Source organism: Dromaius novaehollandiae, chromosome 1 (assembly GCF_036370855.1).
Source record: "Dromaius novaehollandiae isolate bDroNov1 chromosome 1, bDroNov1.hap1, whole genome shotgun sequence".
NCBI lineage: Eukaryota > Metazoa > Chordata > Aves > Casuariiformes > Dromaiidae > Dromaius > Dromaius novaehollandiae.
In genome coordinates, this window is record NC_088098.1 from 50,440,324 (window position 1) to 50,460,309 (window position 19,986).

General features: G+C 45.9%; 1 protein-coding gene and 1 long non-coding RNA gene across 2 annotated transcripts; both read right to left on the bottom strand.

Annotated features, from left to right (window-relative positions):
• Positions 1 to 187: 187 nt before the first annotated feature.
• HEBP1 (heme binding protein 1) lies at positions 188 to 6,135 on the bottom strand. Its single transcript, XM_064511316.1, has 4 exons — positions 5,919 to 6,135; positions 5,612 to 5,750; positions 4,094 to 4,274; positions 188 to 2,821 (listed from the first exon to the last, which is right to left on the bottom strand). The coding sequence occupies exons 1-4, from the start codon at positions 5,994 to 5,996 to the stop codon at positions 2,650 to 2,652; spliced, it is 570 nt and encodes a 189-aa protein (XP_064367386.1). The 5' UTR covers positions 5,997 to 6,135; the 3' UTR covers positions 188 to 2,649.
• A 2,573-nt stretch (positions 6,136 to 8,708) lies between these two features.
• On the bottom strand, positions 8,709 to 19,205 carry LOC135328281 (uncharacterized). Its single transcript, XR_010389097.1, has 4 exons — positions 18,869 to 19,205; positions 13,719 to 13,856; positions 13,233 to 13,362; positions 8,709 to 11,436 (listed from the first exon to the last, which is right to left on the bottom strand). It is a non-coding gene; the product is annotated as an uncharacterized LOC135328281 (long non-coding RNA).
• Between the last annotated feature and the right edge of the window lie 781 nt (positions 19,206 to 19,986).

Sequence of the window (19,986 nt, forward strand, 5' to 3'; positions counted from 1 at the left end):
TCTTTGGATTCCACTCCCAGCCCAAGGAATATACAAGTGAACACGTCAGGTGAGTAGGCCCCCCACTTCCCACATTAGTATAAACACATGAGTCAAAGCCTTTCAGTAGCTGAACCCAATGAAGAAACAGATTACTGCATCAGTTCCTATCTCACATACAGTCACACAACATAAGGCCAAACCAGGATACATAAAATAGCAATTTATTGGGAAAAGTATGATGATTATTTATAGATATTGATTATTTATAGATATTGTGCCATTTTTAGTACCCCAAACAGAAAGAATAAGACAGATTTTGATAAACTGGCAACCTAAGGTCTTTCAAATCAACAATTTCCACCAAGCTCACAGAGTCAGTGATCAGCACAAAAACTGTACTTCACAATGTTAATGCATTTTTTTATTTATTTAAAACTCTGTAAAGTGCAGACAGAACACAGGCATCTTTGCTTGTGAAGAAAAGGCAATTCAGCTTGCATAACTTTTGATATCAGTAGCACTGCCTATGAAACAATACCCTATTTACTGCATGCAAAAGGACAGGCCACTTAGCCAGTAGTACGACTGCACAGGCAGAGCCTACAGACTTGGTTACTTTCACTATTGGGTCAGCAGCTTTTGCCCTCTGTTCAGGAAGAGCATATTCATGTTGTGAAAACTCTGTTTTCCTCCTGTACCATGCCGATGAGATGTGGAGCTCTGTTCATATTAGATTTATTATCGGCCTTCCCAACATTTGAAGGTTTCACAGGGGAAATTTTGAGAAACTTTGAGAAATTTTGAAATTTTAAGATTTCAATCATTGCAAAACATCCATCACCCAAAGCCAGAAAGGACTGTATCTACAGAAAGTCTATGCAAGAGTCTCCAAATCAATCCATGAATACATAAAGCAGGCAGCACTACGTCCCTCCATTCCTCACCCACGCAGGCAAAAATAATCCAGGATATGGGGACAGCCTTAGAAAAGCTTTTGCTGCTCAGAAAACTGCTTCATGGCTACGACTCCTAACTCTTTGTCTACGCTGATTTCCTTTTGATTCCTCCTCCCCTGTGCAGCAATCACTAACTGCAGCCAAGAGTTTTCCCTTTGCTTTTATTTTTGGAAAATTAACTAATCACCTGCTCTTTTTTCTCAGCCTGACCAGCTGCTCTTACACACAGGGAACTGAAACTCTCTTGTGAGGCCCACAACAAAGCTCTTTCTCCTTTTACTGCTAAGATTTTTTTCCTTTTACTGCTAAGAGTTGCTTTCAGAAAAAGGGAACATGTCAGAAAGCTCCTGACCAGCCAGAACTTGGCTTCCATCTGAAAAAATCTCTTTCCGCTCTAAACAGAAAATGGCTTTTGGAAAGCATCTGGACTTTGAGGCACTTTAGCATCACAGGAACACACCTCTTTTACTTGAAGTTAACAAATTACACAGGCACCCACTGTAGCATGGTGCACGTTCTCATTACAGGTGTCCTGCTGCCTGCCTGGTAGAGAGCTGACAGCTAAAATGCTGGTTTAATGTAAATAGTTAAACAATCACACTGTTCCTAAAACAAGACTCATCCTTACTATTCTACTTGAAATTTCTGAAGTGGCTACTCATTATTTGATCAGTAAATCCCTGTTTTCAAAAACAAGCAGGCTTTTGTCCTTTAAAGACAACTGCTCTGAGTAGCCCCTCTGGAACTGACACCATTAAAGAAAGGAGCTTTTCAAAGGAGCTGCACCCACAGTTGCTCCCATGACTAGATGCTCACCATTCCTGAAATTCACACTCAGATCACAAGTAATAGCCACCTGCTTCTTTCACAGTTTGTACTCTTCTCATCCAATTAGGTTAACATGCACATTTCAACTGTGGCCCCTGTGTAACCTAATTTTAGAGAAGAAATATTGCACATAAATAATAAGAAGGTTAGGAAACGCTCTTGAGGTCTCCACATCACACTGTCTAGCACCTAGCTAATGTCGGGCCATAACATACCCCAAAGCGTCCCACCTCTCAAACAGAAGAGATTTCATAAACATAATCTGGGATCTTCCTCTAAGTGATATTTCTTGGTCAGATGGTGAAAGTGTTGCTCTACTTCACACTGAGAAAATGAAGAGGATGCTCCTTTTCACTGGACTGTTTGCAGCAAACATTCATGTCCCTTTAGACTGCTTTGTGGAATGGCACAGGTAAAAGCAGCGTTTAAAGCTGCAGCAAGCTCAAAAAGATTTAAAAAAAGTCCCTGTATGCACTTTGGTCACATCCTCCTGCCTGCCTCAGGTAAGCCTAGCAGTCTGCCAGCATTTGGACGTGACTCCTGTCAGGCACCAGCCTTGCTAATTAAGTATTTTAGCTGTCTCAGCTCCCTCTGGGAGCGTAAGAGAAGATAAGAGCAAGCCACTGAGAAATCATGAGAGTCCGTGTGGCTGAGGACTCGGTCGGGAGGGAAGGAGCAGCCAGGCCTGGGAAGGAGGCATCGTCAGGGCTTTGCGCTGTTCTTCTAAAACGGTTGGTCCATTAAAGGAACAAGGCATGGGTGTGAAGGGAGGGGATGACAGTTTTCTGCCTCTGCAAAATTGTTAGTTTCTTTCAAAGAGGACAGGGACGTAGGGTGGGGAGGCTCTCAGTGCCAGGGGCTAGCACCACCAGGAGCCAGGCACTCACTCTTTCACAAACCAGACCTCATTGCGTCGCCAATAAGGCTTCATAGGGGGGTCATAGCCATTGCAGAAGTAGAAATCTTTGCGGTACGTGGCTTCGGTCCCCAGAGCGGACTTCAGCTTGGCAGCATAATTCACATAATCTGCCTCTTTGGCGTAGCCACCAAACTGCCTGCAAAGAAACCAAACACAAAGAGGTGAGTAGACAGTCCTGCAAGAGGAAGGAAAGAGAGAGAGAAAACAAGACACCCATCAACTATATAGCCACACGTTTTGACACAGGTCCCCACAGCATGCACTCGTGCTGGCACTGTTCTTCGTGAGCCAGTGCATTTTGTCTGTGAGATTACCAGTCTCAAAGGCGGCACAGCCTATGTGCAGTCAGCCACTGACTGACCCCGAATGCCCCACACGTATCAGCCAGCAGCATGGCCTGGCCCTTTGAACGAGCACCATATCAGAGGAACAGGTTCCTGGAATACAAGGTTATCGCCAAGTCTGCTCAACCCTCAGTCCTTCCACCGACGATGTCAACAACCATGTTTGCTGTGGTGTGAACAACTGTCTGACAGAAGCCAGACTGCGAGGGAAGCCCAAGGGGGGAGAAGCAGGAGATGTTAGCAATTATAGCCCATAGCGTTATTCATAAGGGCTGGAAGTGGTCTGGTTTATGTTGACCTCCCACTGGCGGAAACTGTTTCCACATCAGCCTGCACCTTGTTGCCCTGCCTTTGGGACGAAGTTTGAAACAAAACAGCCTGTCCTTGCAGCACACCCTGCAGCACAGCCCAGGCAGCAGTCACAGGCAGGAGGAGCCAGCAGCCCGGGACCATCCAGAGCCAGACAAAATAGTTCAAGGAATGAGGCAGGGGAGCATCCAAGGGACTAAAAACAGGATAAAGAGTTTTTTTGCTACATTACAATGCTTGTCTGAGTCCAGCATAACATCAGTCGACAGCTAAAGACATTCAAAAGCTGTTTGAAGCAATGCTGCTCATTACCCTGATGGACACTGGCATTTAGGCTTCAGCTGACCCCTGTAGTTTGATGGCAGCCACCCCAAAGGACATCCTTGATGACTAAAAAACTGTCTTGATCCCCAAAACTGAAGACAACAATGGTTTTCAGAGATCAGGAATGACTCGGTCCTTTCATTTTCACCCTCCCCTGCTCTTCCCCTCCCCAGGTGAGACAAAAAGCCTTGCAGGGCTAACCTTGGCACTCGTTTTGCCAATGACAAAAAATCCGTGTTCCAGATCTGTGCAGCATGAACCACAACAGAAAGGCAAAAAACACCTGCCTTCAGTCTTCAATGATCCCTCCATCTCTTTCTACCACATGCACCCCTTTTTCAGCAAGACACCTAGTAAAACCAACACTGCTCTTCAGCGTACGCTAGAAATCTCAGCACTGGGGACTGGAAATCTCCAGACATATCCCTTACGTGGAGTAAATGGTCATCTCCTGTCTCTCTTCAATCTTAATGCTGTCATCACTAGGACAGGGAGGGCTGGCTTGAAACTGGCTTGGGATCCGCAGAAAGACCTTCACTTTCTGCTGCAAGGAGCCATCTTCAGCAGGAAAAGCAGTGATGGAGACAGGGGCAGTCATGCCCATTCCAACCCCTGGAAGAGAAACATGGAATTACTAAAGATGGCTACGTCCTTGGGAACTTGTGGCACTAACAGGAGGATTCACTAAAGCTAATTTTAGCCTAGGAAAGCTCCTCACCTCAATCTCTTTGCATACGCAGTGGAGATAGAAGGGGCCTTTGGGGCATGCAAAACAGCCCTGTTAGGCATCTGCTTTGACCACATCTCTCTCTCTCTGCTGACTACACAGGACCCTGGGAGATAAGGCCCTTGGGTGAACTCTGAATGGCTGCTCGTAAATGGCCCTATTTTCATGGCCTTCCACTATCACAGCTCATGCCACCAAGATACTCAGTTCCTCTGACAAATCACAGAACAGGGCACAGACAGCACATTGCTTTTCTGCTCATTACGTCCAAAAGGTACCCCATGGCACTAAGGGACATTTGCCTTCCCTCTCCCTCTTCTGGTAGCAAGGAACCTCCAACCCTTGGTATCAAGCAGCCACAGAACTGGGCGAGATCAGGACATCCTTCTCACCTAGTTGTACAATTTGGTACCATACCTGCCTCTGTGCCACATGTTATAAAAGGTACCCTTTCTCCTACAGGAATAGTGACCAACATCTTTCCAAAACACACGTTACACGCCGTAACTGCCCTTTCCCTCTGTTTCCAGCTCCTATTCCCATATAGGCCATATAACTCTCTCTACCAGATGCCTGAGGAAAGTATGAGAACAAATATGTATGCCTCAAAACTACTCTGTGGTCTTTCTCTTCCCGTTAGAGGTGATCAGTGATGCACATACTTTAGTAAGTGGACAATTAGAAGCAATCACTTTGAAACACCATTATAAATAAGCTTGTTCTTCATTACTTTTTTCATGAATAAAAATAGCCAGAGCAAATGATAAAAAGTCAAGGTCATAAAAGCTATTTCACTGCCCAAATGGGCAGGTCTCACACTTGAGATCACGGGACCAAAGTGTCCCGGTTAGCTTGGGTTCATGAGTTACCACTCATCCAGTGAGCTGTGATACATACACGTGTGCCTGCTCTCACGCAGTCCCGGCTGCAGGTAACACACTTGCTTAGACAACTCACCTTCATGATTTTAACCTGAAACAGGGGCAGGCTAAGAGCAGACTCATAGCATGACTTGGCTGACAGCTGGCCATGCTCTAACCTGTGGCAACTGCACTAATTTCAGCGAGGGACTGCAAAGACCCCCAGTGATCACAGGGGCAAGCCAGCATGCGGGCTGGGACTGCCGTGGAGCCATCCCCTCGCTCCATCCCGCTCGAGGGAAGCATCCGTAAGGACGAACGAGCAGAACAGCCGCCGGGCCAAACAAGTGGGTTTCCCTCACCCTTGTCGTTGGTTCCTCCGACGTATTTCAGCAGCTTGAGCACCGCTTCCTTGGAGGCTTCATCGAACGGCTTCCCCGTCACCTCCACGGTGGCGAACGTCCCGCCTTCGCACGCCCTCTCCTCGTAGGCGACCTCCCCCTGCAGCGACGGGGCCGCCGTCAGCCAGCACCGCCAGCGAGGCCGCCCCGACCCCGCGCCGCCGCCACCCGCCCGCGCCCCGCGCCCCGCGCCGCCCCGCGCCGCCCCGTCCCCGGGGCTCGGCCACAGCGCCAGACGCGCCCCCGCCCGCGGCCGGCGCGGACCTACCGCTGGCCCCTGGCTGAGCACGCGGTAGGGCCAGGCCTCCACGCTGCTCAGCAGCGAGTTCTTGATCATGCCCAGCATGGCGGCGCGGCCCGGACGGCAGCGGCGCGGCTCCGCTCGGCCCGGCACGGAGCGGCCCCGGCGCGGTGGGAGGGCCCTGCGCACAGCCCGCAGGGAGCGCCCGGGGGTGGCTCCGGCGTGGGGGAGGGCGCGCGTGTGTGTGCGCGCCTGTGTGTGCGGGGGGGGGTGTCCGTGTGTGTGCGGGTGTGGGTGTACGCGTGTGTGGGGGGTGCCTATGTGTGCAGGTGTGCGCACGTGCGTGTGCGGATGGTTGTGCAGGTGTGTTTGTGGGTGTGTGCGCACATATGTGTGTGTGCGTGTATGTGCGTGTGGGGGCTGTCCATGTGTGCATGTGCACATGTGCATGTATGTGTGTGCACACACGTGTGTGTGCATGCGTGTGTGCATGTGTGGGGGGTGCATGTGCACGCACATGTGTGTGCAGGCGTGTGTGCGTGCATGTGGATGTGTGTGCGTGTGTGCATATGTGTGCATGCATGTGCCTGCGTGTGCATGTGTGTGTGCATGGGGGGGGTGCATGTGTGCACGTGTGTGTGCGTGTGCATGTGCATGTGTGTGCGCATGTGTGTGCATGTGAATGTGTGTGTGTGCATGTGCGTTTTTGTGCATGTGCGTTTTTGTGCATGTGTGTGCGTGTGCATTTGTGTGCATGCGTGCGTGTATGTGCACGTGTGAATGTGTGTGCCTGTGTGTGTGCATGTGCATGTGTGCGTGCATGTGTTTGTGCGCATGTGTGCATGCGTATGGATGTGTGTGCGTGTGGGTGCATGTGCGTGCATGTGTGTGCACACATTTGTGAGCACGTGTGCATGCATGTGCATGTGAGGGGTGTATGTGTGTGCATGTGTGTGTGTGCATGCATGTGCATGCCTGCATATGTGTGTGCATGTGCATGTGTGTGTGTGCACATGTTCATGTTTGTGTGCATGGTGTGTGTGCATGTGTGTGTGTATGTGCATGGGTGTGTGCATTTGTGCACGCGTGTGCATGCGTGTGCATGCATGTGTGCATATGCATGTGCGTGCGCCTGTGTGTGCATGTGCATGCATGCATGTATGTGCGTGTGTGCATGTGCATCTGTGCATGTCTGTGTGCATGCATGTGTGCGTGTGTGTGTGCATGTGTGGGTGCGTGTGCATGTGTGTGTGCATGGGAGGGAGTAGAGAGGGTGCATGTGCATGCATGCGTGTGGTGTGTGTGCATGTGTGTGCGCTCATGTGTGGGTGTGCATGCGTGCATGCACATTGCGTGTGTGTTGTGGGAGTGAGGGGGTTGTGCGTGCAGGTTGTGCGTGTGTATCTGTGTGTGTCTGTGGGGGTGCATGTGTGTGCGAGGGGTGCATGTGCAGGTGTGTGTGTGCAGGTGTGTTTTTATGTGCATGTGTCCTCATGCCTCTGTGGGTGCACGTGCGTGTATGTGCATGGTGTGCACGTGCCTGTCTGTGTGCATGTGTGTGTGTGCACACGTGCTGCTGTGTGTGCACATGTATGTTCATGTATGCGTGTGCACCCTGGCGCTGGCCACGACGCCTGCCTAAGCGGCAGCGTGGGTGCTGGGGGGCCCGTGTGGCAGCTCTCCCTGCCCAGCCTCCCTCACGCCTCCTGCCCAGTGTCCTGGCAGCCCTCTGTCCCCGCAGCATCCCCACGGTGCTGGGGGACCCGAGGGACAGGCCGCGGGGCAGCGAACATTCGGGGCCGGGGCCCTGTGTTGGGACTTTTTGGCAGGGGGGAGGTCAAACCAGCGCGGGCAGTGGAAGTGGAAACACTGACATTGCCGCCGATGAAGTCATGGAGGGAGCTGCAAAGCCCCAAGTGTAGTAAAGCGCAGGACCAGATGGTACTTGGCTGGGAGAGAGAAGAAATCTGAAGGAAAACAAATATAAGGGAGGGGGAAATACTGACAAAAATATGTAATATATAGTCTGGCAAGAGACAGCTCTCCTGAAGGTTGCAAAATCATAAAGGTTACTAATTTTTTTTTCATAAAAGAAGGGGGGCACTGAGGATCATAACTGCTTTCTTTCAAGACACTGAAATTAAATAGTGCTCCATGACTTTTCCCGATTTTCCTAAGCTTTAGGTAAGGGGTCTTCAAAGCTGCTGCTGATGGTTATTGTCTCTCCACTGACTTTGTGTGTTTTCAGCCTAACTGGTGAGCTCTGTTTAACGCTGCAGCCAGGTCCCTTACCGGCAGTGTATGAGAATGAACACAGTAAGGGGCTCAAAAGGCCTTACATAGCGAGGTATCTTTATGTGCATGAGGGACTCAAATTCCTCATGATCATGAGTGGATTTTAGTTGCATAAGGCATCTCAGAGGACAAGTGCCAGCTGGAGTGAGTGACTTGCCCAGGGTCACTTGGGAAGTCAGTAGCTGGGGCAGGGTGGGATGCAGACAAGCCCACCGGGGCGCCTGCCCACCTGCGATTCTCCCAGCTCCTAACACGGGAGGCAAGGGGCAGGGAAACAGGCTGGTGCATGATTTCCCTATACTCTTGAGGAGCAAAAAAAGAAAATGATAAGGGTATGTGACCTTAAAGTGGTTCCCTCTAGAGAGAGATGCTAGTGCAAAGACAAGTAAAGTAGCTGGACAAGAGCAAAGGATCAAATCTGCCAGTCCACTGCTTGAAGTGGAGGTAAGTTTCATAACAGGCTGTGTTTAGATCTGGCAGCAGGGCTGGAGTCTGACACAGGCTTTCAAAGAGCGAATGAGAGGGGCTGCTATCAGTGTGACAAGGCCACCGAGTTAGTCATTTATTCACCATCTATATAGTTCGGTTTATTTGTCATTATGTAAGAAATTGCAAAACCATAATATACATTGTGTGTTGCAGCTTATTTGTTCTCTTTTAAAACAAACTGAGTTTCTCTGTTGAGCTAAGGACATTTGCCAAAAATAGCAATTTGTACATACCAGTGTACAAATAGCTGGATGGGCCAGACCACAGGTCCATCTTGCCCAATCCTCCATCTGTGGCAGAGGCTGCTAGTGGAAATCTAAGTAAGCAGTTAAAGCACACAGGGATCTGCTCTGGCCTACCACTTCCAGAGGTCTCTGACTGAGGGTCTTCCCTGAGCCAGAAGTCTTAGCTTTGTGTTCAGTAGCGCTTGACGGATTTTATACAACTTTAAGTTGCCTAATAAAAAGATCTCATGTCTAAAACATGAACAAGTAATGAAAGCTGACATTTATGTTCTGTTCTTCATCAAGATAAGCCAAAGTTACCAGCAGCCCCTACAACCCCAAGCAAAGTGCAAAAAGCACCCCCAGAGGGACCGGCAGCCTGTGCAGGCAGACAGCTGATGCTGCAGCAGAGCCTAGTAGCTCTGAATGCAGAATAACAAGGAAGAGGCTGATGGGGACTTTCTCTCCTGTTATTTCTTGTCATTTTGGTAAATATATTCTAGAATCAAAATACTCGAAGTTTCCTGAGAAATTATGGTGGCAGATTTGCCAAAGGCATAACTGTATCTTTTTATCAGCCTTTTCACAGGCTTGATTTTTCCCTGATCCAGTTAGGGGGAGTTTCAAATTCCCGGGCAAAAGCCAAGGCGAGACCTGCCAAGTTAGAGTTTTGTTATTTTCTGAAAACCTGAACTCAGAGAATTTACACCCAGGAAATATTTATCAGTTTGTATCATACTCCTCATACCTCCACCACCCAACTCCCAGGTCCCAGCCAAAATGTTCACTGCGTTACTTCTGGTTCATTTTCAGGGGTTTCATACGAAGCCAGTAGTCCCTCTTTCCTCTTGAGGTTATTGTAGTGTCACTGAGCTTTTCTCCATATGCTCAGGCCTTGGGAACCCTTGAATAGCTAGTCTGCATCATCACTATTTATGCCTGGAGAGTGTTTGCAAAACAACTGTCAGGCCAGACTCCCCTGCAACCATTTAGACATAATCCATTCTTTATTTTTGTTCTCATAAATTCTCATAAATTTCTCTATCCAGACCTTTAACAAATAGTTACATTTATTCTTTTCTCTGACTCTCCCACCTGTATTTTAGTAGATTCCAGGTATGCAGTTGGCTGCAACACTGGATGAGAATCTCTGTGTTGGATTCAGCTGTAGGGACCTGAAAAGCAAGCCCACACAATCCTGCATTAAGTGCACAGCTTGTTTTCTGTGCTGTTTTTTATTACCAGTTTTATCACTAATTTTTTTATCACCAGAAATCCACAAGCAAAGAGAAGCTGAAGGCAAGGTGTTCTGGATACTCCCTGAGACATAAACATCCCTGGGGTGCCTGCGTGTTCTTTTTCTACAGATTATAAACATGCTAAAGGATGCTAGTACATGTCTGGAAGTCCATGTTTGCATGTGCAGAAGATACTCTGTGAGTTAGACACCGATTGAGTGGTTACCTGTGATTCTGGGACTAAACTGTCTCCTAAGCTATTTTGGAAAATCCTTCTGGATACCTACCTATGCCATTAGGTACCTAAATAACTTTGAAAAAAACATACCCTCGTTTCCAGGGGTCTTGACAGAAGTCAGTGTGATGTTTTTCAGCATGCTGGAAAGGTCTGGACATATCTGTTGGATAACAGGGTTTTGAGTGCCCAACTCAAGGTAACTAGCAAAAGGCTCTCTGCAGAAGGTAGGTGTTCAAATCTGATTCCTGGACTCTGACACATCTTCACTCTTGAAGCATTATGCAGAGACGAAGGTTGATCAACCCTGTCTACCCTCTGAACATGTGAACAGGGCATTCTGTGTACTAGTGGTGAATAGGTTAAGGCCATATTTTAAAACGGACCTTCCTTTCCCCCTCCCCACCCAGCTGGAAGTGCCAAGCATTAATCTATCTTTCTGCCTTCACCAGGAGTTCATCAGGAGTTTCTTTTGAAAATCAAATTCCCCAGCTGTTTCAGGTGGAGTGCTATGAAAATAAGACAGAAATTAATCCGATCTTTATAGAAAGAGCTTTGTCTCATAAGCAGAAAGAATGATGGTACAGGATAACAGTACTCACACTGAGCTATACTGAGCTTGTCAAGTCATTTTGCATGGGACACAAAACTGTCTTTGCAGAACACAACTGGATTTGACCACTGACCTGGACTTGAAAGACAGCAACAAAATGCAGAAGTTCTGGTCTCCTCAGTAGGGTTGGCTGTCATATACACTTTATTCTGTCTAATGGTGACCCATCGAGAAAAGGCTTAAGCAGGTAAAAAAAGTGAAGATTTCCCTTTTTTTTCTGGCAGAGAGTTAACTCCTCTGAGGTCTCCTGCGAAAATACAGCCTTCTCCTATGCAGCGGAAGTCTACGCAGCTGAGTGTTTCCACGCCTCTGGCTCTGCAGGGCGTTAAGTCGGGTGGGAAGGATGATCTTGCTGATGATATTGAGCCGTTCGTTCAGTTCTTCTAGCCTTTTCCTTATTGACTGTACTTCCCTTAGGAGATTGTCCACAGCCGCAGAGACAGGATAGAGACTACAGAGAGAGTAATACAGGAGAATAACTCAGCCCGGGGACTGTTCCTTAGCAAACAAAATAAATCACTATGGCCTTGTGTTTTTTTCTGGGGGGGCTTCATGCTGAGAGAATCACAAGCAAGCTGCTAAAAGATGCCTCCAAAGCAACCCTGCTCCTTGGGTTGTGGGAACTCATCCGAGATGTCCCAGCCTGAGGGACCTATGGGGCCAGCAGGTGCGACACGCTCTTCCATCGCCACTGAAGCACAGCTGGCTCCGTGCAGAACAACGGCAGGTTTATGAGCTCCCACAAGCCCTTTGCAGCTCTCCAGTCTTAAGGGAGAAGACAAGAACCATCCCACTCAGCTGGAAGCGGCAGAGGTGGAGAAGGAGAAAGAGGCCACATGCAGGGTCTCCTGTTAGCCTTGCTCAAAGAAGGGCAGGCTGCTGCATGACATGACACAGTGGTGCCTGCACAGTCCTCCCAGTCATGTCAGCCTGTGAATCTCCCAGAGCTGCGGGACATGGAGAGTGAGGGTTTCTGTAAGGGAACAGCATCCCTTCCCTTGGACCACTTCCTCCCAGGCTGCCTTTGTGTCTTAGGAAGCTCTGACAATAACTCCAGTGATCACTCCTGATATTAATTAGTATTAATTAGCCTCACTGTTAAGCAGGAGCAGCCATGCTTGCTGGGCCAGTGATTCCCATGGATTACTGTCAGTCCTCAACATTTCTAATGGGCTAGTCTGTGTCCTTACCAGCAAACTCTTAACTCAAAGTGCTACATTGGAAATATGGCTAAATAGCCTCCCTAAATCTCTCTGGACTGCAGCTGAGGAGTCACTGAGATCTTTCCAGATATATAAGACTTAACATCTGCCCTGAAGATCTTAGGCAGAAACTAATTTCAGCACTGGCAGTATGAAAGTAGTGACAAAATCTGCACTAATAACAATATCCATCAGGTAGTCAGGGAGAAATCAACTCAATGCCAAAGGTCAGCATATAATCTATCAACTATATGCTCTTTAAACTCTAATTTATGAGATATTGTGTGACCTTCTGACCAGTGCTATTTTATCCTTCTAACCTTTTCTCTTCAATTGTTCAATGCCTAGCATTCATGGACAGATTTTTTTTTTTCTTTCTCCTAAAACAAAAGCTGGGTTATAGAAGAGAACCACTTGCTTTGGGAGCAACTCTGACTTAAGCAATATTAGGTTTCTAGTGCTTCCTTCTATTCCCTTTCCTCTCTCTCTTTCATTGCCTCTTCTGCTGTGTTTCTGGAAACATCAGATTAAGGTAAATTTTGTGAGTGTGTTAAATAGTTAATATTTCCTGTAATGTGAAGTGGGAAATATGAGGAGATGGCCTACAGAATAGCTTTGTCTGGGAAAGTTACAAAGATGCAAATCAAAAACTATCACAGGCCAGCTCAGCTTCCTCCCCCTACCATGTGGACAATTTCATGTGTGGACCTGTAACACAAGTAATTTTTGCAGCCTACTTTCACAGAACTGAGGTGATGTGGATAGCCTAAATTTCCTTTAGGATATTTCTTATAATCTAGTCATGGCAATCTGGAGATATTTCCCAATAAATAGTGAGCAGAATATTCAATTTACTAAGGTGTTCAGAGTGCATGCTGAGAGGCTACAGAAAGAGAGCGGTGCCAGCACAGTGGGCATGGCTTACCAGCATGATGGGCTTCATCTCCCTGCACTTGAGCAATCTGAAAGTTAAGTAAGATGAATTCTGCTCAAGGTAGGACACCCACATGAGGACTGAACCCTATCTTTGCATGACAGGAATTACCTGGAGAACTCAGGCAGTAAAGCGTTTGGGTTGTTCAGCAAGGTGTGTTTCATTTGCCAGAAGATGCTGTTTCCCCATTTCTCAAGTGTTCGAGTAATGCTGTTCACACCCTCGATGTTGACCTTGTCAGCTATTTTAGCAGAATTTCCATGGAAAAGAGGAGAGGAGATTTGACAGAACAAGAAAATATGAGCCAGCAGTATGAATTTGATTCCACTCCCCTTCACCTCAACTGAGTTGCAATGAAATGCCAAATACCAAACATGAAGAGGATTTAAATTATTAAGCAAATAACTTTCCCTTACAGCTTAATTCTCTGTCTCCTGTCACCAGACTTCTCTTGTGTCACTAGACACCCCAGCTGATTATTTCTTAAGATGCTCCTGGATGGGCTCTGCGAGTCTTATCCCAAGGACAAAATAATGCCGATGTTCTGCCCTGCATGAGCAAGCCCCTCCTTCAGGCTGACCCACGACCACCTCTTACCGCCTTCCCTGTAGTTCCATTTCTGGTGCTGATCCACAAAGTCCTTTTGGCATTTACTGCAGGGTAAGAGGACAAAGAAGAGGAAAAGAGGAAGAGTCATCATGATGGGGGAAAGTAGGGTCTTGCCTTTCCCCTACTCTGTGGAGAGACAGAAAATTTTGTTTATTGTTTTATTTCTGTCTTTCTTCTCTTTATCTGTTTGCCACCTGTCTCCCAAACGCCATATTTCTCTCTGATGATGTATTTCTTTAAAATGTTGCTGAAGGAACTCAGTCTAGCTTTTACAGAAGCACAGGGACTTTTCTTTTTCACAGGTATGATCCTTCCCACTTTTTTTCAGGCCATTGGGTGGTACAGAGATGTTTCATCAACTGGCAGCAGCTAGGAAAGTAACTTTGCTTCATATGTTGCTATGTTGGGATAGCACCTTTTAGCAATAAATGTTTCATGAATGTCAGTGAGGAGGTACTAGGAAGAACAGAAATAGCTGCATCCCCATATTGCAATCAGGGAAATCAAGGTACAAATTAGTGAAGCAATTTCAAGGATTTAATAGAATCAAGAACAGGAATTTGATCTCTCTGATCTGATCCAGTACCCACTGACATAACTGAAATGTTGCCCAGTAATGGAGCCTCAAAGGAAAAAAAAAAACCTACTCTCCACCTTGCCCTGGTACTGGGAGGTCAGTTCCTCCTGAGCAAATCTGCAGAGTAAGTATGTGGGTGGTGGGCAAACAGGTAGATAAACCGACATAAGCATTGACCTTAGGTCTTCATCTTCTTTCAAGCTTATCATCACTCCCAAGCCAATGGAAGTCAACCCTAATGTACTGACCCTCCTGGACAAGTGCTGTCTCAAAACATGAGGGAATAGATCAGTCTCTACGGCTTATTCATACTAATTTGTTGTCCTGTCTTAATTAAGTAGTCTCTCAGCATTGAATCTGGTATTTTTTTCTTGTGTCATGGACAGCTGTTCTGGTAAGAATTGGCTGGAAATACCAATTATGTACATATTGCACATACAAAATAGAAATAATGCATTGCAAAGTTCATGGTTTTTAGTGATGATTTCAGTCATCTGTAGTCTAATTGTTAATCATAGTGATGGAGGGGCTCATGTGAGAAGTAGGCACATGCATAAAACCCAAATTATTTCTCTGTTCAGGTCATAAATCAGAAATCTAAGACTTTACTGAAAAATATGAGGACATTAAACTGCTTTTTTAATATCATATAATCCTCACCTCCTAACCATCTGGGAAGACTTCAGCCACCTCAGAACCTACTAACAGCTGTACCAGATAAGGGAGAACATAAATACATTTCCTTAGTTTGTGCTTTTCTTTATATTTAATCACTAGTGTGCTTTTAATTGAAACTGTACTTTTTTTTTTACATATTTTTAAAATAGCAGTATGAATACAGCCATACTGACGGAAAATGTCATACTACTTTAAAAATATTACTTTCCACCTGTCAGGATGTATTTTATACTCAGTATTCTTCTTCTAATTACAATATCCATTTAAAGGAAAACAATAAATTACATTCCTCCTATCTCACACATACACATACTTATTCTTCCTCCTGACACACTAAAAGCTGCCAAAATGCACATCTCTGAGAAAGTCCGATGATATCACTGAGACACATAATGAAAATGTCTCCACGGACCTTCTTGAAACTATATGCACTGACAGCACAGCTCCTCTGTCTCTCCGCATTTCCAGATAAAATACTCCAGCCTTTAGAGCTTTTTTTTTTCTTTTGATGACTATGCACTGCACATGCTTTTTAAATCTTCCCTGATGAGAAAGGACTTATCAGACTCCAGCATCTCTAATTGCAAATGGTTTTAAAATGCTGCCAACATCAAGGAGGCAGTGTGACTTTCCAGCTTATTTTAAAACATCCTGAAGAGATTGTCCATTCCTCACCCTTTCCATGTCCTGCCTGCTTCAATACCCCACGGCTGGGATGCTTTGATCTTTCTGTATTTCTAAAAAGAAGAATGGTGATAAATTCCACCTACATCTGGTAGTGAAAATCCACCCTTACTTGATCTCAAACTTTTTAAAACCTCAGATGTCCAGATGAATCGCAAGACCAACACGATCTAGTTATAGGGTCTCCGATGGACCAGTTTCTTTGTAGCTTTGCTCCCTGAATTCCTGGGCGCCCATCATTATTTCTTATCGTGGTAAATATCATGTTATAATTATCTTGAAAAATAGGTGCCTGTAACTCAAACACTTGCAACAAACTAAGCAATCTTTCCCCTCTTAGGTGGAACCATAGAAGGCAACTGGACCATTCACTAACAAGGTTTATAGCAGGAAGAGTCTGCAGGCTCATCTGTAATAGGAACCAGATCCCAAGCCCATTGCAAACATGTCTTTGGATCCGTCGCAGTGTTGCACTGGAAAATACTGCTGCGGTAGAATGCAGATTCATAAACAGGGGAAATGCTCTCAGATCCTTGGAGGAAAGCTCTTTTCAGAATACAAAGAATAACGATAATAATATAGCTCCTTTATTATTGCTGTTATTCATTACAATCTTACAGCATGTTCTCTCTCAGAAGTTACATCCAATTCTGCCCTTGGAGCAGAGTAGGCTCAGTGATTCATTGGTCAGTCCCTTCATCCGAAAGCAACAGGAACATACATTTTCATCTCATTATTACACAATTTTTTTCCTCTTCGGGCCTCTCAATTTCTTGGTCCAACAGGATAAAAGAGCTCTGTGAGCTCAATGTACCGAGCACAGCCCTGCCAGGATTGACAGCTCTGCTGTCCAAGCTGAATCCCTGCCCCAAAGCAAACGCATGCTGCCAGAATTTTGATTCCCACCTCTATGTCCCTCTCCAGTTCACCCTTCTTGTTTCTTCTTGCTCCAGTATACTCTATTTCCAGTGTTTATCCCTCCCTGTGTAGACCAGGGAACAACCATACAGCACAGGGATTTCTCTGGTACCTTCCCTAGGGTGTGACATGCAGAAGGAAAATGGCTGATGACTGAGTTTGCTGCTGCCCATAACTTGTGCTGTCTGCTAGTGCCTCTGGGAACTGCTTAGGTTATCCCATTCCCATGCCGACCACAGCTTCATTTCGGAGAGCCCACTGCTGAGGAGAACGTGCTGCTCCTACCACGGACATGTAAGACACCCTGCATTAAGATTCAGAGCTCGCCTGCCTCTGGCATATCAAGAGGGCTTGAAACCTTTGCCTGCACTTTTAACTGCTCTAAGCACCTATATTCTCCTGAGACCATGTCTGAATATCCCAAGTGTGTTAGCTCATGTCCAGGTTTGCTCTGAGGTAAGATTTTGCTGATTATAGGTAGCAATTGCTGTAGTGAGGCCTAAAATGAAGGAACTGTTTTTTTACTGCAGTATTAGACTGCAAGTGAATTAGCTTTGTGGTTTTCATTTGAAACTCATTCTCCTTTCATAATTTTCCCAAGTTCCTTTTGAGCTCAGATGGGCTCTATTTTCAATCTAAAATTGAAGAGTGATATTGGATTTGGGGTTATTTGCAGAGAAATAAAATATACTCTTAAATGAATCAGGAAATTTGATTTCAGGTAGGTCATAAATACCTAAGATGTAGCTCTCACTCCAATGGTAATGGACATTTAAACATCAAAATAAGTTTAAGATTCTCAATTCTGTAAAGGATCTCAATATATAATAAAGATATTTTTGCAGGCTGCTGGTATTTTTCTATCTCTATTTTCATGTGCAATATTTTAAGAACATTTTAAGGTTATGTTACTTATACATACCCAGCTAAAAGCTGTCTTCTATGCATAAAGTCAAAGAACGTTTAGATACTATAAAGCAAACAGATTTACATTAAGGAATGTATAGCAGCTGTACAGAATTTCCCAGTTAATGCCAGTTCTGCCACAACTCCCCAGACTGGGATCCTGAAAAAGCTCTAAGCTTTGTAGGAGAGAAAGCTGCCAAGACTGAGAGTCCGGAACAATCAAAGAATTTGCAAGCTCTACTTGCAAAGCGGATGGCATTTGTTAGCTCTCCAAGCAAAAAAAAAAAAAAAAAAAAAAAAAAAAACAGGGAAAAATAAACATAAGCATATGGTTGCAGTATTATGTAATGGTGGAAAAATCAAGAAAATGCCAAAAGCAATTTAAAAAGATGGATTCTACCATATTAACCCAGCCACCCTGGTACACCTGGAATATCACCTGTTTCCAAAGTCCTTGTTAAAAATCCATTGTAATGTATTATCCTTTCTTTTATGTTTTACATGTGTGTATAAATAACACAATATGTTGATAGACGTGCACACACCTTTAGGTTCTGTAGGAATAACAATATCTTGACATTTTCAAGTTTGACAACATATCTGATTTAACACTGGAGTCACAATAATGTGTTTGCATATAATTAAGAGTTACATTGTTCATTTTGTATCTGGTTGCTCTGTGAAAGCAAAGAGCAACTGGATCCCTCAAATAGTCTGACCATCCTACTAAACAAATGGATCTGATTGGCAGCCCTGATGACTGACAGCTAGGGTGATGCTACCGTCAGCAGACAGACATGCTGATGCAAAAATAAATAAATAAATAAATAAATAAAATAAAAATTATCAAAAGCTATCCAGGCACAATGCACAGCTCTACTGCAAATTGTAACACTGCTAAATTATTGCTGGTCTGGAGGAGGTATATACACCTTCCGCCTCTTCTCCAAGTGTACCTGCTCTTTCAGGATATGTTTTATCTCTATCTGTCTCTCTATCACTTAGAGCTCAGTGCTCCCTCTTAAGAAGTACCCTCTCTCTCCTTGGATAGGCACACACAGACTCTTTCAGACCTTGCACTCGTCATCTCTGCCTGTCTGTCCATAAGGATTTGCTTGCTCTTCCTTTTTGCTTCCTTTCCTTACTCTGCACACCTCTGTTATCCAGAAATTTAGGTAGCATCCCTCCACCTCCAAGTCTATGCCAGTCTGCACGTGAGACATATATTCCCTCCTCTTCTGGCTCTTCCCACTGGTGCCTTCAGAGTCCCTCAGCCTAATGAGTTTTCCTTAGACACACGGATGTGTCTCTTGCAGAGGAAGAAACAAAACACTCCTGGGGAAGAAGGCAGAGAATTGCACACGAACGTTATTACCTGCACTCTTGAGGATAGCCCTTCTGTGATAAGGCTTCCAAACCTCGTCCTCCCTGCTCCTCTTCTCCTCACCACCCCCTCTGGATTTCAGCTGGCGATGAGTGACGTGTCCTCTTCATTTCCCTGCTCTCCACGTTTCCACAGTCTTTCCTCAGAGCCTCCTCTGGCTGTACCTCTCTTACCCCTCCCTCGCACTCATGCAAGCTAAACATCTCCCCACACACATGGGAGCCGTATGGGAAGGAAAGCATCAGCGATGGAGACCCTTTTGAAAGCAGCTCTGCCTGCAAGGACACCCCTATGTCTTGGCCACTTGTTCCTTTTGGGCGGCACGCAAATGCTGGCTCTCCCACACAGCTGTATGATTTCTCTTACTAGTCACAGTTTCCACTATGCAGCACTCCTCTCTGGCTGCTTGAACCCTAGCACCATCCAGCCATGGATTTGCTCACCGAGTTGTTCCTGCCTTTTAACAAACATGCCAATTAATTCCCTGATGATTAATTCATTCCCAATGCGCCCTGCCAAATCTATTTCTGGTGGAATAAACAAGCAGAGATGAATACAGCACTGTTATTATCTTTTCTCCAATTCTCCCCCTCCCTCCCCGCCAGGTCTGTGCCTGCCAAACCAAACAAGCTCAAGTTCGGTCAGTACTTGATAAAGAGATTCCAAGAGACGTGAGGTGTTAAAGTGTTGCCTTTTGTGAGACAGGAGGTGGGGCCCTTGCCTCCGGTCCTGCGTCCTTGTCAAACTGACATTTTCATCTGAGGATGTGCAGCTGCCACAACTGCTGCCCTAAGCTGCACACTTGCTGGACACCCAGGCTCATGACCAGACCCATGGCACTGTTTGCTAGTGTCTTGGCCAAGTCTGCATTTTTGCTGATATTACTTCTCCAGTATCAGCTGGCAACAACACCCTCTCTGCTTCCTGATCAGCCTAACCTTATTTAACTCCCTTTTCCACAGCCAAAACGTCTGCACAGCAGTGAGAAGACGGATCCTTTTTGCACAGGGTGAAGAACTGCCCGGCCACTCAGAATAAAAGCCAGCATCCAGAAGCGAGGGAGCAAGAAGTGTGTGCAAGTGTGTACAGACAGAGCCAGATCCCCAGCC

Coding starts and splice junctions, on each gene's coding strand:
- HEBP1 (XM_064511316.1), bottom strand. CDS start 5,996: ATGCTGGGCATGATCAAGAACTCGCTGCTGAGCAGCGTGGAGGCCTGG. Junction 4,275..5,611: donor CGGAGGAACCAACGACAAGG/GTGAGGGAAACC, acceptor TTTCTCTTCCAG/GGGTTGGAATGGGCATGACT. Junction 2,822..4,093: donor GAGATGACCATTTACTCCAC/GTAAGGGATATG, acceptor GTTTCTTTGCAG/GCAGTTTGGTGGCTACGCCA.